Source organism: Chionomys nivalis, chromosome 8, assembly GCF_950005125.1.
Source record: "Chionomys nivalis chromosome 8, mChiNiv1.1, whole genome shotgun sequence".
In the NCBI taxonomy this organism is placed as follows: domain Eukaryota; kingdom Metazoa; phylum Chordata; class Mammalia; order Rodentia; family Cricetidae; genus Chionomys; species Chionomys nivalis.
In genome coordinates this window covers 82,439,726-82,456,485 of record NC_080093.1, presented here as the reverse complement: position 1 = coordinate 82,456,485, position 16,760 = coordinate 82,439,726, and the positions used below count along the sequence as shown (strand labels likewise).

At 38.5% G+C, this 16,760-nt stretch overlaps 1 protein-coding gene across 1 annotated transcript; it reads right to left on the bottom strand.

Moving 5' to 3' along the window:
* Positions 1-4,339: 4,339 nt before the first annotated feature.
* Positions 4,340-16,235, bottom strand: LOC130880166 (vitamin D 25-hydroxylase). Its single transcript, XM_057779097.1, has 5 exons — positions 15,952-16,235; positions 9,695-9,836; positions 7,335-7,967; positions 6,283-6,612; positions 4,340-4,993 (listed from the first exon to the last, which is right to left on the bottom strand). Exons 1-5 carry the CDS (start codon positions 16,174-16,176, stop codon positions 4,818-4,820), a joined length of 1,506 nt encoding a protein of 501 aa, XP_057635080.1. The 5' UTR covers positions 16,177-16,235; the 3' UTR covers positions 4,340-4,817.
* Between the last annotated feature and the right edge of the window lie 525 nt (positions 16,236-16,760).

Below are 16,760 nucleotides of genomic sequence, written 5' to 3'. Positions count from 1 at the left end.
AGTCTCCATTGAGAAGTTGGTTGTAATTCTAATAGGTCTTCCCTTTTGTGTTACTTGACATTTTTCCCTTGCTGTTTTTAATATTCTTTCTTTGTTTTGTGTATATAGTGTTTTGATTATTATGTGGCAGCAAGGCATATGGTGGGTGGGTTTTCTTTTCTGGTCCAATCTATTTGGTGTTCTGTAAGCTTCTTGTACCTTTATAGGCACATCCTTCTTAAGATCAGCAAGTTTTTCTTCAGTGATTTTGATAAAATTACTTTCTGGGCTTTTAAGTTGAGATATTTATTCTTCTATTTCCATTATTCTTAGGCTTGGTCTTTACATAGTGTTACAGATGTTCTGGATGTTTTAGGTTAGGAATTTTTTAGATTTAACTTTTTTTGATCAATAAATCAATTTCTTTTATCATATCTTTTATGCCTGGTATTCTTTCTTCCATTTCTTGTACTCTGTTGATGCTTGACTCTGTAATTCCTGTTTGCTCACCTAGATTTTCTATCTCCAGGATTCCCTCAGTTTGTGTCTTATTGCTCCTATTTCAATTTTCAGATCTTGAGAAGTTTTCTCCACTTCCTTTACCTGTTTTTTTTTTTTTTCTTGGCTTTCTTTAAGGCATTTATGTTGAAATGTTTGTGTTTTTCTCTATTTCTGTAGGGGATTTATTTATTTTCTCTTTTGGGACCTCTTGCATAAGTGTGGTTTCAATGTCATTTTCTTGTGTTTCAGCTGTGTTAGAATATTGAGGGGTTGATTTAGTAAGATAGCTGGGTTCTGATGGTGCCATATTGCCCTGGCTATTGTGTTCTTACACTGGTTTCTAGGCATCTATCTGGGTTTGGGGTGAATATTGGTCTAGGTACCAATTTCTGTGTTTGTTTTTGTTGGAGGGGTGGTTTATTCCTTGGTTTCTGTTTCCTCTTTGGTCTTCTGATCCTTGTGGTCTGTATTCTGGTGGCCAGTGTGACCTCTGGTCAAGCAGAGAGTCTCCCTCAGAGTTGGGTATTGGATTTCTGGCCTTTGGCCCAGCACTGGGGAAGTGAGGGGCTCTGTGTTTTTCTGACTGGCCTGGCCTACAGCTGAGCAGCAGGTTTCTACCCATGCAGGAGCAGAGGCATGGCAGCAGGTATGGACAGTGGGCAGGAAGAGGTAATAGCAGCTTGGGTCCTTGGGATCTGAACAAGGGCATAGGAGGTTTTTGAGACCAGGTGGGCTTCTTAGCTGTTTTGAATGGCATGGCCTGCACTTGAGCAACACTCATTGTTAAAGTACAGATATTTCATGATTTAAAATTTTTAATTTTGTGGAGTGACATATACTGAGTGTCTATGACACCTTATATTTTGATCCCCCCCCCCCTGTCCATGCCATGCTAGTGTTCCATGGCATGATTCTTGTGATCCTGGGCAGCAGTAGCAAGATGCAGGTCCCAGTCAATCATACAATTAGCAGAGGAAACAACTGATACTGTGAAATACAATTTTTTTTTTCGCTAAAGTAACACTCAGTAGGTAAGATGTATTTTTACCTTTTAACTCACAATATTCTCAAGCCACTTTGCACTGGGTTAATGTAGGCACAACTATAGGAGGCAATGTGACATCATTGCTCATTGTTTTTAAAATTGTATTTTTTCCCCCTAATGATATAAAACACATCGCTATTCTGGTCCATTTGTCCACTTTGTCTTGATTCTTAGTTAAATTTATTAAACTCTTAATGCGAGTCCTTTTGCGGATGTTTCCCCAGTCACCATTTCTAGGGAAATACACAGATCTCCAGGGTGAGGGAAATAGGGTTTTAGTTTGTTGATCAGATTAAATTAAATGGCCACAAATATCATATACATATGTCTAGTCTAGGGCAGCAATACCATAGACATATGGAAGCAGTACCATCTTCTAAGCATAGTACACACTGGGAGCACACTTTGCACATGGACAGAATGCAAGGAAAAGAAGAGTAAGGCTGTTACTTTATTCTGTTCATTTATTTGCCCGAGGAACCTGCCAGCTTGGTTTTCTTTAAAAGGTTTACTTTTAATTCATTCTCGAACCCCACCCCCAATGTGCTGTGTGGTTATGTGCACATGAGAGTGGGTGCCTGCTGAAGCCAGAGGCATCAGAACTGGAGTTACAGGGGGTTGTGAGCTGCCATGTGGGTGCTGAGAACTGAATTTGGGTCCTCTGCAAGAACATCAAGTGCTTTTTAACCATCAAGAATTCTCTGCATTTCACAGCTTGGTTTCTTTTTGCTTTTTCTCTCCTTGTCTAGCCTTCTTGTATGTGCTGTATTTTCTCCATGACTGTCCTATGAACATACACATGCTCTCAGATCCACCTAGGCTGTCAATGTATGACCCTGCTCACAGTTTGTTCACTCACCTTCTGTCTTTTCAATGTCATTACACTTTCTGAAATTAGGATTACTTTGATAGCATGTAAAAAGAAATAACCATGCTCAGTTGCTATAAGTTGAATCAAAAGTTAGGTTTTCAACATCCTAATTAGTAGGTTATGACTAGTGAGAAACCATTAGTCACTGCATAGACCCAATATATCTGTTAGCATATTTTTGCCCAAATGGATATTTTCTATTATGGATTCCGTAGTAATTTGCATTCATTTATATTTTATAAAATTTAGTATTTTATCAGTAATTTCAGATGGTTGAGTTAACATTATCTGATAAACAACTACATAGACTAACTTGTACAAATAATTGGGTATAAGAAAAATGTAAGCAAGCCAGGCGGTGGTAGCACACGCCTTTAATCCCAGCATTCAGGAGGCAGAGGCAGGCAGATCTCTGAGTTCGAGGCCAGCCTGGTCTACAAGAACTAGTTCCAGGACAGGTTCTAAAACTACAGCGAAACCCTGTTATTCTCTCTGCCTGTCAGCCCCACCTATCCTTTCTCCTGCCTTGCTACTGGCCTTTAAGCTCTTTATTAGACCAATCAGGTATTTTATACAGGCAAAGTGAATACAGCTTCAGAGTTAAACAAATACAACAAAAAATATGCAACACATCTTTGCATTAATAAAGAAATATTCCACAGCATAAACAAAATAACACATCTTAAACTAATATTCTACAACACAAAACTGATTTGAACCACAGAAACTAGGAGATTTTTTTACCAGATGAGGCAAATTAAGATTAAATCCATGTTCTATTTTTAAAAAAGATTATTTTTAATTATGTGTATGCCCATGAGTGTAGATATCCATGGGTACTAGAAGTATTGCATTGTCTTGGAGCTTGAGTCACAGGAAGTTGTAAACCATCTGATGTGGACAGTGAAAACTAAATTCAAGTCTTCTTCAAGAGCAGTATGTTCTCTTAACTGCTGAGCCTTTTCTGGAGCTCTTGATTCAAACTCATCATGCAAACCATTGTTATATTTATTTACTCTAAGATACAACTCTTCACAAAACAAGTTACATGAACATGGGCTCTTTGAAGAACTTTGGAAGAAACAATAATGAAAAAATAGCTATTAGTGAATGAATATACATTCCAGTTTGTTTTGGCCTGTGATAATATGCCATTTGTCCTGGTATAATTAGTAATAACATTTCATCATTCTCAAGTAACCCAATTTACAAGTTACTCTGTCTCTATAGCAGACTTTTGATTTGAATATTGTTGGGAAAACCTGCCTAACTGGGACTAAGACCTCAGTAAGGTAAGATGTTTGAATCTTTGAGCTCTGTGACTAGTTTTAGAAATAAGTAGTGCCAGAAACAGTGTAATGACTGTACCTACAAAGAAAGAAGAAATAGCCAGATGCATACTTTATTTCCATATACGGAACTGCTACTTTAAGGATGGATGCTCAGGGATCACAGAAACTCTTACTTATAGAAAGAATGCCACAATTCTTATGAATATATAGTAGAGAGGAATATCTGAAAGCACTGGGAGGGTCTATATTAAATATAAAGCTCTTCCATTGCCTACCATCATTATCTAGAATACTTCTGTTGTCAAAATTCATTTATGTGGGTTTTATTTCTTTAGTCCTGGACTGATATCACAGTCTCCTAATCCCAACACTTGATCATAAAGGAGTCAGTTTGGGAGCAAAAAGCAAAGTTCCCATCCTGGAACCAGATCAGAGGAACCTTACAATAAACAAGAACTCTTTGAGTGCATACATGGCCCCTTTTAATATGTACATAACAGCTGCACCTTTGTGTTGTTCAATACATCCTACAAGAATTCATGGAAGTTAGAAAAATAACATAGTTAAGGCTTGTTATTGCTCTAGTACTATTTTAAACAATGCATATATATATTCACTTGGCTTTATAAAACTGTGGCTTTGGCCCAAATACCATTATTGATTAAACCCTAATAACAGTTGTTGGGGAATATTATTTTAAGGTGTGTTTATGCTGCATTTGTTTAACTGTGAAGCTGTGATCCTTTGCCTGTCTAAAGCACCTGATGGTCTGTCTAATTAACTGACCAGCCAATATCAAGGCAGGAATAAGGACAGGTAGGGCTAGCAAGCAGAGAGTGTGAATCAAAGGAGAAGAGAGGAAGAAGGAGGATGTCAGGGGCCAGCCACCCAGTCACAGAGCCGGGAGTAAGAGCGAAAGTCAGATTACAGAAGTAAGAAAGATAAAACCCCAGAGGGAAAAGGTAGATGGGTTAATTTAAGATAAGAAAAGTTGGCAAGAACCAAGCCAAGCTAAGGCCTGGCATTCATAACAGAATAAGCCTCTGTGTGTGATTTATTTGGAGCTGGGTGGTGGGCCCCTCAAAAAGCCAAAAGAGTAAAACATCACACAATATACAGTTGTGCACTTTCAGCGTTTTTCTGCACAGATGAGGTAGGACTGGGGTTGTAATGTCATGCCCAACCTGGGTTTCAGGTTTGGAAGTAGCTCATGTGGAAAATGCAAATGAAATTGCTGAAGCAATGCTGTAAAAAACAAGAACATTTCCATCCGAGCCAGCTGTTCTCCAAGACAATGTCTTCTTCCTGAACAGAGAAGGAAATAAGTCTAAAGACCATTTACTAAAATTAACATCTAATATTTGGGTGTCATTCAGGAAATCAGTAATTTAAAGTAAGCTGAAGACATCATATTATGAGAAGAGTCTCTCAAATCTCAAAGATTAGAAACTAGCACTTCATCGAAGAAACACATACCTTTATTCCGTATATCAGATCATGGACTTCTTAAGATTTTATTCTCATCTCTGACTTCTACGCAATGCAATAAAGCTTATGATGTATTATAATATCACATGCTTTGGGATGTGACATCAAAGGGAGCCCATTTCAACTGACCTACTGAGTACTTTCCTTCAGTAAATCCTACCGGCTTGTGTCACCACAACCGGCAAGGAGTACTTTGCTTAGTGATGAAGATGTAGCCCATCTTCCAAGCTCTGTGATTCATGCTATATTTCATAGCAGAAGCAGAATTTCCTAGTTGGAGATGACATGATAAACTAGAAGGCAAGATTCTAGCTTTTCTTGGAGTTGTCTTTATTCCTTTCCTTTATATGGGTTTCATTTTCTCATACTTATTACTGAAGTTTTGCTGTAGAAGTCTGACTACAACCCCCACATTCATAAGCTAAAAAGTTTCTGAAATAGCCAGCCATAGCTTTTCAACTTTAGCTTTATTTAATTAACTAAGAGATATTTTGAATAGAAGCAGGTGTTGATCATTTTAATGAAACCATCCTCTCCTGTAAGAAGTAATGTTATATGTAAGAGGAGGACACCAAGAAAACAAGGCCCTCTAAATCCGTTATGATTGAAGCTCATATCAACTCAGAAGCTGGGTATTCACAGGGCTTGCACACATCTGTACCAGGTCCTCCGCATGCATATATATATAGTTTTTTATGGATTCCTGAGTGTGTGGATGAGTGAGTCTCTTATTCTTGTGCCTTCTCTCAAGTTATGTTCCAACTCCATTGTTGTTTTTATGCTAGTTTTTGTCTTATATTTTACTTTGTTATATTTTATGACTATCTCATAGAAGCCTGTTTGTTTCTAATGAGAGACAAGAAAGGGAATGGATCCAGACGGGAGGGAAGGTGGAGAGGAACAGGGAGGGGTAGAGGGAGACAAAACAGTAATCAGAATATATTATGTGAGAAAAAAATCTATATTCAGTAAAAAGAAAAAATACTAAAAAATTAATTTTAAGTATTTAGATAAGCACTCTAGAGCAGGTTGTTTCAGATTGAGATGGCATGAATAATGAGTCATTGTTATACTTTTAAATTATATACATGTGAATGTTTTCTTACCTAGAGAAAAAGGAATGAAAGCTTCCTTTCTAGTAAAATATCCACTGCTGTCCAGAAATCGCTCGGGATAGAATATGTCTGGGTCTTTCCAGTACTTTTCATCAAAGTGAACAGAATAAAGATTTGTAATAACTGTTGTGCCTTTAGGAATGGAATAACCACGTACAACTGCATCTTCAGAGGTTGCATGGAAAATCCCCAGTGGAACTATGTTACAGAATCTTAAAACTTCATGTAAAACTGCTTCAGTATAAGGCATTTTGCACTTGTCTTCCCAAGAAGGCCTCCTATTGTAGCCCATAATTAAATCAATCTCTTTATGAACTTGTCCTGTCAGAGAAACATATTAAAGTTATTATGGAATTCTTAAAATTATATAAACTTATTTGGGGGGGGGGTACAACAAAGATAACCCATAACAAATCAACAGAATATGGGTATATCTAGATTTGAATTTTTCATCATCTGGTAGTTAAATGAATTAATTATATTCCCCCTATATCTTTCATTAGTAATAACCAACACTCTGGGTAAGGTCAAGAAAAGGATTATGAATAAATTTGTAATTAGCCTAGAATCAGAGTAGTATCACTGTCAGCAAGGAAAATAATGAAATATTATACCTAAATATGAAAAAGCAGAGTTCAGACACCAATTTTGTAGCTTCCAGACTCTTAACTTTTGTCATCCTTTATAAAACATACATATTAAGGTCTATTTTAAAGTTTTTTTTTAACACAATGTTATTCTATATATCTCAGGTTGGTTTTAAACTTACTCTGTAGGCTGTGGTAGCCTTGAACTTGAGATTCTCCTGCCTCAGCCTCCTGAGTTCTGAGATTAGAGGAATATCACCACCATGCCTAGCCTTCAGATGTTTTCTTTCTTAAATTTGTATTGAAATACTAGGTTTGAAAACCATAATTATGAGATATTTTCCTTCTTGGCTACCATAGTCGGAGTTCCTAAAACTGCTTTATGCATGGCCAAACACTCTAAAGCACATGAGTCCTATATGTAAGGAGAGACTGTGAGGTCAAGGTTATCCTTACCTTGGATATTAGGATAAAGGGCCATAAAAAGAATTGCCCAGCGAAGCACATTAGTTGTAGTTTCAGTTCCAGCAATGATGAGTTCACCCACTGAAAAAATTAGATTCTCTTTGGAGAACGTAGATAAAACATCATTTTTACCTCGATCCATCTCATCTAAATAGGCATCAACAAAATTCTGAGGTAAATGAGGCTTTCTGTTGGCTGCAGTTTTTTCAATAAGTCCTGTGAGGAAATCATAAACCACATCTGCATTTCTGAATAGCTTTTGGTGTTTTCCAAAAGGTAAGATGCCAATCCATGGAAATGCATTATACAGGAAGACTGGAGCACTGGCAGCTAGTTCCACGTTCTCACTAAATAACTCAATCATGTGCTGAAAATCAGTGTCTTCATAAGTGAACCGTTCTCCAAAAAGGATCAGATTGGTGATGTTTGAAACAGCATTTGTTATTAGTTGCTTGAGGTCAAGAGGTTTGCCTTTGTATGTTTTAATAGCATCAATTAAAAACTGAGTTTCTTCTAAGATTTTAGATTCGAAAGATTTTTGACCACACCCAAAATAGTGAAAACTGTTAACAGCCAATCTTCTGTGATCAATCCATCCACGGCCATATCTAGAATTGAGTAAGCCTGAAAGAAAAGTATTAAAAATGGTGTGTAATTCATATTTCTCTGTATTTAAGATGCTGTGGAATAAAAAACAGAAAGGAAAAAATTTAAAGATGGCTAGTCAGTGATTTTAGCTCCCACTTATCTAAGTACATGATTGTGCCCTAGTTGATGTTGCTCAAAAGCCATAGAACATAGCTAACCTCATGAAAAGACTGGCAGGAAGGACCTATAATAATCATTTTTTTTACAAGAAACCATCTAGTCTTATGTAATCAAAAATATAAACTAGGCCTACATAAATCTATTACTCAGCTTTCCTCAAACATACCTGTAAAATATATGTGTGTATACATATATATGCATATATATAAGATAAAAATAGTTTATAAAAGGCAAGTGATTATATGTTCTGTGGACAAAATTTAATTTGGATTTTACAAATACCTTCAAATTCAAAGTTTCTCTTTGAAAGAAATCAGATTTTTTATAGTACAAATTTCCTTCTGTTGAAGGAATATGATACCCAACAAGGTAACTATGCCAAAGTCTTGAATTGTTCAAAGTAGTAGAAATGCTCATGAAATAAAAAAAGAAAAGTATGAATTCAAAATTTACTGTTATTATATCTGCCATTTAGCTTATTTAAGCAAGACACTAAATTTTTTTTTGAAAGTAAGTGTGGAGGTATCATTACAGAACTTAGAACATTACTGTAAAAAATCAGATATCATTTCTATCTGGTGTCAACATTTTTTTAGACTTTCTATTGCTGCTTTCTCCTTGACTGTGTCAACTTTCAGCTTTTCTTCCTTGTAAACTAGATAGATAGTCATCCAAATCTGATCATTCCTAAGTCCTACAAAAAGTCTGTCCTTTGTACATGATAAAATGTCTGTCACCAAGTACTCAAGATTGTGACCAAAAGGAAATTTCTGGTTCATGATGTGTGTGTGTGTTGTGTGTCTGTGCACTCCTCAATTTTCTTCAGTATTTATCAAGTACTAATTCTTTAAAATATTACTTATGTTTCTTAGAACTGATTGGCAATAAAACTAGCACGTAGTAGCCTAAAACTATTATTGAATGCAGTCTGATTGTTCCTCAAATCCAGGTTTCACTAAGTACAAAACAATTTGTCTCCACTAAAATTATTTAAAATAAGGAATGTGATTTAAAACAGGTACACTGACTGATGGAAGCAGATGCAGAGATCCACAGCTAGCACTGGACTCTGCTCCCAGAGTCCACCTGAAGAGAGGGAGGAGAGATAATATAAACAAAGGGGTCAAGACCATGATGGGGACACCCACAGAAGCAGACGATCTGAACTCACTGACTGCGGACTGACAGCAGGAGAACCTTCATAGGCTCAAACTAAGCACTCTGAATGTAGGTGACAATTGTGTGGCTGGAGCAGTCTGTGGGGCCACTGTTTATCCCTAATGCTTGAACTGGCTTTTTGGAGCCCATTGTCTCTGAAGGGATACATTGCTCGGCCTAGATATAGGGAGGAGGGTATTGGTTCTGCCTTAAAGTGAAGTCAGACTTTGTTGACTACCCATGGGAAACCTTACCCACTCTGAGGAATGGATGGGGGGTTGAGTGGGTGGAAGGTGGTGGGGAGCAGGAGGAGGGGAAGGAGAGTGAACTGGAATTGGTATTAAAAAAAAAAAACGAGAAAAGATTGTTTTTTTTTTTTAAGAGATCTCAAAAAATAGGTGCATTGAACAGTTGAAAAAACATACCTCCCATTTTTGTCATCTTCATGAACAAAGGAAAGCATGGTCTATCTGCAAAAATTTCACTTTGATGAACAAGGCATTCCTTTACTATATCATAGCCATTTAGAACCACAGTTGATATGCCTCCAAGATCTAAACTGAAAATCTTCAAGAAGAAAAACAACAATCAAATAGCAAAATGTACAGCAAAACAACAAAATGATCCACATGTTCTAAGCCTATCCCTCTTATTACTTGTCACTTCTTTAAAAACATAAGGATTTGTCAGTTGACAATCTCTAGACAGCATGATTAATTATACCACTCCATGCCTGGAACCATTTTATAAGGTATAATGGAAAAGTACTGGACAGGGGAGGCCTGTATTCTACTTTAAGGTTTGCCATTAAATAAGTTTAAGGTACAAGGCAAAACAAAAACAAAATGTATTTGATTTTGATATATTAGAATTCATTCCATCTCAAAATATTTACTACATAGAAATCCCATTTTATTTCCAAGACAAATTTATAATTAGCATCATCAATCTATTATTATATCATCTTGAAGTCAGGGAGGGGAATTGAAAAGTCAAAAAACAGCTTTGAAATTCAAGAATGTGTGTTTGTGTGTGTGTGTGGGGGGGGGAGTTGTATTTACCTTTACCTTTCTAAATCCCAGGATTCTAAGGGAACCTAACTTTAGAGGAAAGATATTTACCATGTGCTGTGGGATAATGTAAAGATTTGTCACTTGTATTGATTTAATAAAATGTTGATTGGCCCTGTAGCCAGGCAGGAAGTATAGGCAGGGTGATCAGCTTAGGAATATTCTGGAAAGAGGAAAGGCTCAGTCTGCAGTCACCAGCAAGACACAGAGAAAGCAAGATGGAGAATGCCTCACTTAATAAAGGTACGAAGCCACATGGCTAAACATAGATAAGAATTATGCGTTAAGTTATAAGAGCTAATTAATAAACCTGAGCTAATTGGCCAAACAATTTATAATTCATATAAGCCTCTGTGTGTTTCTTTGGAACTGAACAGCTAAGGGACCAGGCAGGACAGAAACTTCTGTCAGCAACAATGTATACACACGTAGGTACCTTTCATCTAAGAGGAAAGCAAAACAGGATAATCCTGTAACTTGCTGGAGTTGTTTGCCCAATGTTCTAGTTTGATTTGTTTTGCTGTGATAAACACCATAACCAAGAACAACACAGGGGAAGAGAGGGTTCATTTAGTTTACACTTCCAGATCACAGTCCATCAGTGATGGAAGTCGGGGCAGCAATCTGGAGACAGGAACCATGGGGAAACTCTGTTTATTGGCTTAATCCCTGGTTCTATGTTTTAGCTCTTCCCTTTGTTATGCAGCCCAGGTATACCTTCCAGGCTTCTTAGTTGGGTTTCTATTGCTGTGATAAAACACCATGATTAAAAGCAACTTGGAGAGGAAAGGGTTTATTTCATCTTGTACTTCCACATCACAATCCATGATGAAGGAAGTCAGAGCAGGAATGCAAGGAAGGCAGGAACTTAGAGGCAGGAACTGATGCAGAGGCCATGGAAGAGTTAGTTACTGATCTGGTCCTCATGACTTGTTCTTCCTACGTTCTTGTAGCACTCACGACCACCAGCCTAGAGAAGGCTTGCCCACAGCTTAATCTGATGGGGGCATGTTCTCAATCAAGGTTCCCTTTTTCCCAGTGACTCTAGCTTACATAAAATTAGCCATCACACTAGGGATTGTGCCCTATCCCCAATGAACTGGGCCCTACAATACCAATCATCAGTAAGACTATTTCTTTTGAGGCCCTAGGACAAAGTGATTGAGACAATTCTTCAAGTGAGGCAAGTTAACAATAAAAACTAGCCAAGATATGATAGGGTCACCTCATGTTCACTTATAATGTCATTCGTCCTGAGGTGTCTTTTAGCTAACCTAATGTAAAGGCCTAACCCAGTGAAAAGCCTGTTTATCAATAAATGCCAGGGATTGCTTATCACTGTCCTCCCAGGAACTGCACCAGAGTTTCTCACAGCTAAAATACCGAGATAAGCCTTATCTTTGTGTACACAACAAAGGTAGACTTAATCATGATAAATTCTGCTTCAGAAGAACACAGGAGGTCTTAGCTGGTAACAAAAGTTCTTCAGAAGTAAGTCAGCAAAAGTGATAAAGATTATCAAGAAGGAATATAATCAGTTCCACCAGAGGTTTTGGCACAAGGTTGGGCCCTGGGTCAAAGAAGTATGTACATTTAGAATGTTGTGGGAAATTTATAGATTTTGTACACATTGGCGTTAGTTTTAGGCTATTGAGGAATTTTTAGCACAAAGGGTGTTCCTACCAGATAAGCAAATGAGAGATCTTTTCAGTTCCCAAAGCAGTATTAGTGTTGTCAAAGAAGAGTCTTCCCCCAGAAATGTAGTCAGTGAAAATTAAACAGGAATGGCATTAATCTACAGGAAGTGGTACTGATGCAGGAAACAAAACAAGATCATCATTTTACCAGAATGGCGTAAGACCTTGGGGTTGAAAGCTATGTGAGTCTGAAGGCAGAACAGAGGGAGAATATATTTCAAGGAAAATCTTTAGACTGTGGTTACTAAGAATTATAAAAAAGAGGACTAATCACTTAAAAAAGCTATTATGTAGTCTACCTTTACTCAAGAAATTGAGATAGTTGTCTGTTAAGAGAGCAGAACTGGGGAAAATTTTACTTGATCTTGTTGTATATTATACTTGAGAACTTTTAGCAAAGTTTCATCAATCAAACTGCAAAAACTTACTTTTAAACTGTTTTAATCTGTGGAAGAGCCCAAGATTAGGTTTATTCAATCTTTGATTTATTAAACAGTTTTAAAATGTCGATTATGAGATAATTATGCTAGCAGAGATGCAAACAGAAATACAGCAAACATTCTTGCCTTCTAGCAGTTTCTGTATCATCTTTACATTAGAAATTTTACTCCATCAGTTAATAACCACACTTTTTAATCCTTCAAGGTGTTCAGTTCCTGTTTGAATGTGAAATGTCTCCCCGCAAACTTGTGGTTGAACACTGTTATCAGTTGTGAACAGTTCTGAGAGCTAACAGAGCCTTTACGAAGTAGAGGCTAACAGTAGGTAGTGGGTTGCTGGGACTTGGCAGTGAGGGTCATCCTGGCCCTGATTCCAGCCACGTTGCCCCTGCTTCCTAGTTGGTACAAAGTGGGGAGCCACCGTAATCTCTTTACACCAGTAGCTGTCATAAACTGTACCTTCTGCACCACAACCCAAATGAATCTTTTCTTTCTAAGTTGTTTTTGTGAGGTGTTGAGCATGAGAGAAAGGTGACTAACAAAGTCCTGACCCACGTTGACACGATTTCCTCCCAAGCCACACAGTCAACTGCTCGGCATGTATGTTGTTTCTACTGTCAAGTTATAAAAGAGGTTGACCAAACATCTTATCACTTCAGATCTTAAATGAATCTTAAAGGCTTCTGTGTTAAGGATGCAGTCTTTAGCTTAGTGCTACATGGAAAGGGCAGAAGTTTTAAGGGACCCAGTGGGAGGTTTTAGGTTACAGGTGTACCCCTGAAAGCAGGAGCCTGCCCCTCCTCTTCACTCCTTTTTGCTTCTTGGCTGACATGATGTAAACAGTCTCCTCTGCCACACACTCCTACCATAATATGCTGCCTCACCATAGTTCCAAAAGTAATGAGGTCAACCTAATGACTTAAACATTCAAGACACAACCCACAATGCATCTTTCCTTTTTCTAAGTTTATTATCTCAAGCTTTTTGTTTCAGTAATGCAACAATCTCTAGACTCTGATTCAAGCCACCTGCATTTCGTTCACCCTTAGGATAGATCACATAATGCTGCTTTTTGTCCTTGGTGTTTGCTCTGTTCTTGGTGTGTTTTTCCCTAAGATGTTCTCATAGCCTGCTCCTTCATTTCCTTTTAAGATGTCCTTGCAACGACACTTGCTCTGACTAACTTACAATTCAACCCGCCAGTACTATCCATTTTCATTACCCTAGTTTAGCTTCTGTTGTGCCCCTAAACTCTAATATATTATATACATTACGTATATTTATTTTGTCTATCTTCCCCCAAACAGAATGTATGCCACTAGAGACGGAGATCTCTTGTTCACTACTAAATGTAAACATAAGCCATGATAGTGCCTGGCTTATGATGACAATTGATGCATGTATGTTGAATTAATGAATTTGGCAAATATATTTAAGCATATTATTATAGCATAATTGACGAAGTACTAACAACAAACAAATGCACATACTGCTACTGCTGATAAGTGACTGCCACATTTTCTACTTTTTTAAAAAAAATTTTTAAAAATTTATTTATTTAACATTTCCACCTCCTCCCATCCTTCCTTTTCCTTCTTACTCCCCCTCCCCTTGCTCTCCAGACCTAAGAGAAATCAGGGTGCCCTGCCTTGTGGGAAGTCCAAGGCCTTCCCTCTGTCCAGGTCTAGGAAGGTGTGCTTGATCTGTTTCCTCATTTGGAATGTCCCTCTTGATTACCATATTAACGTTAGAGACTATATCCCATGTAGTTTTTAAAAATATATACATTTTTTTATTCTCTTTGCTTTGAGCCATCACAGCTCACATAAAATCTTTCATGACATTAATTTAATACTAGTTTGAACCTGAAACATTTTCATCTTTCTGGCTTCCAAATTAAAAATACCTTTAAAATGACTTATTTTTTCATTTTTAAATTCTCCACAGAGCCCCACTCAGTGCCTTGAATAAGTTCTCAATAAAAGTTCTCCATAAAATAATAAACTGCCAGTTCTGTTTGCTGTGATCCAAAATGAACATCTTTATTGCCTGTGAGATCTGACAAATCTACTATATCAACTTTGCTAGCTATGGAACGCTGCTCAAAATCTATATTAAGAATCTAATCACAGCAGAAGCTAAAACAATCAAGAGTGACTCTCCAAAGAAATGGCAATTTATGCCACAGCACATTTCTATATAAGATTGCTTAGACATAAATATGAATCTTGGGCACTGCTATTTCTCTTTCAAAAATTATAAAAGACTAAACTCACAGTGCACAAAAGCAGGAAAGTTCAGATTTGACTACACATCACAAATGTAAATGGGAGATTGTGGAAAAAAATAACTCCTATAAACCGTTTGCTACAACCTTTCTGAAGTACAGGAGGTAACACTCTCCTACTGTAAAAAAAAAATGATTAGTATTTTAACAACTTAGACTAATTTGACACTGTCAGAATTGAGAACTATCTCTAAGTTAATAGGAGATCTTCAGGGGTGTCCTACAGCTAGAATAAAGACCAAATGCAGCAGCAGCTTAAAGAGAGTTATGTCTGGTGGTAATTAAACCTAACAGTACACATCTTCAGTTTTGCCCCTTGCAGTTTAGCAGCTATTACCACAGGTTAGCTTTATTGATGTATAGTAAATTGTCACTGTAAACAATGTAGTTTTCTCAGTGTACCAGAAACAAAATTATTCAGGCCAAATTCTAAGCAATTAACCCAATCAACCTATTCCTTGATGATAGTCTTCCACACACTTATATTTTAATTTTAGCTTACTGTAATACACCTATATCACTTGTCCTTTTGACTATTCATAGTAAATAAAGAATTCCTTTCAGCTCAAATATTTATGTATAAAAACTTTAATTTCCTATTCAACGAGAAGCCATTCCAAATAACTGGTTTAAAGATAATTTTACATTTGTAGGCATAATAAATTTCTATTGGAGTGGTGTGTGTCTCAAGGATAGAGCACTTAGCATGTCAGTCTCTATGGTCAACTCCTAATACTATACGTGAAAGGTAGCTTTCACATATAGTAACCAAAATCATATATAATAGCCAATGTATCTGGGTAGCATTTTACTGCTTTTGGTTACTACTATTCTAAGTACCCCGATGAAGAAAAGCTAAGGTTCAGAAAATTAAGGGCTGTTTAGTGTTAAATGTAAAAAAAATTAAAAAAAAAATTAAATGGCAACCCGCACTAACACTAACCCTGTCTTTGAAACTCACAACGTCTTCATTCAAACTCAGAAGTTCCTCTTAGGGGCAGGCATCTCAGACAGGCTACAGGCCACACAGCGCACGCGCACATGCTCGCCCGTGGGCGGGGAATCTGGACCCTGAGCGCCCGTGGTGACAGCCGTGGGGCGGCTTCCGGTTGGGGGCACGGCCCTCGAGGCGGGATTCCCTCTGGCCGCTGCTTCTGACGGGAGAGGGTCTGCGTCGCCGCGGCCTACCTCGCCATACACCCGGCTCTGCTTCCTCATGTAGACGTGGGGAAGCTCGGCAGACATGGCCAGGGAGCAGATGTTGCCAATGCATGGCAGCCGCGGCGGCCCCGGGGGGAAGCCCGCCGGTCGCCTCTGCCTCAGGAGCTGGCGGAGCAGCAGCAGGAAAAGCAGCAGGAGGAGCGCGCCCGCGAGAGCAGCTGCACACCTCTGGATTCCGGGAGGCTCCAACATCGGCCCGGGCTAGGCTGCTAACCCGTCGGTGGCACTGAGACTGGGGCGCCCTCCGGCCCTGCAGCACTCCCGACGGCCCGCCCCGTCTCCACGGCCATTGGTTCGTTGAGTGTGGGCTCAGGCCCTTTGGGTCAGCCACCTCCAGGATCTTCCCTGGCGCAGAGTCCCGTTTGCAAACCTTTGATTTGGCTTGGCCCTCGCTGAGCACCACCACCGTGGGCGGGCACGGAGCCCACAGGCCCCATTCCGGAATGTGGTCACTAAGTTGGTCATGTGAGCATTGCTAGGTGCTTCCTGCCTCTCTGGATGCCGGTCCTTAAAGTATATCGACAGTTTGCCCCGTCTGTTTATTACACTCTATGGGTGTTGAAGAGGTTATCAGAACTGCAGTCTTTAACTGAGTCTGATAATTCCATTACAGAGTCCACAGATCAGTAGGAAAAAAGAAATAACCTCGCCTACAATCTCGCCTTTTGTTTCGAGGCATTTCTCCGAGGACTCTGAAGATTCTGATTAATTCGGGTCATCTATCTTTTCACCCTTCTCTGCCCACCCCCCACCCCCCAACTGGTTTCTCGTTAGTA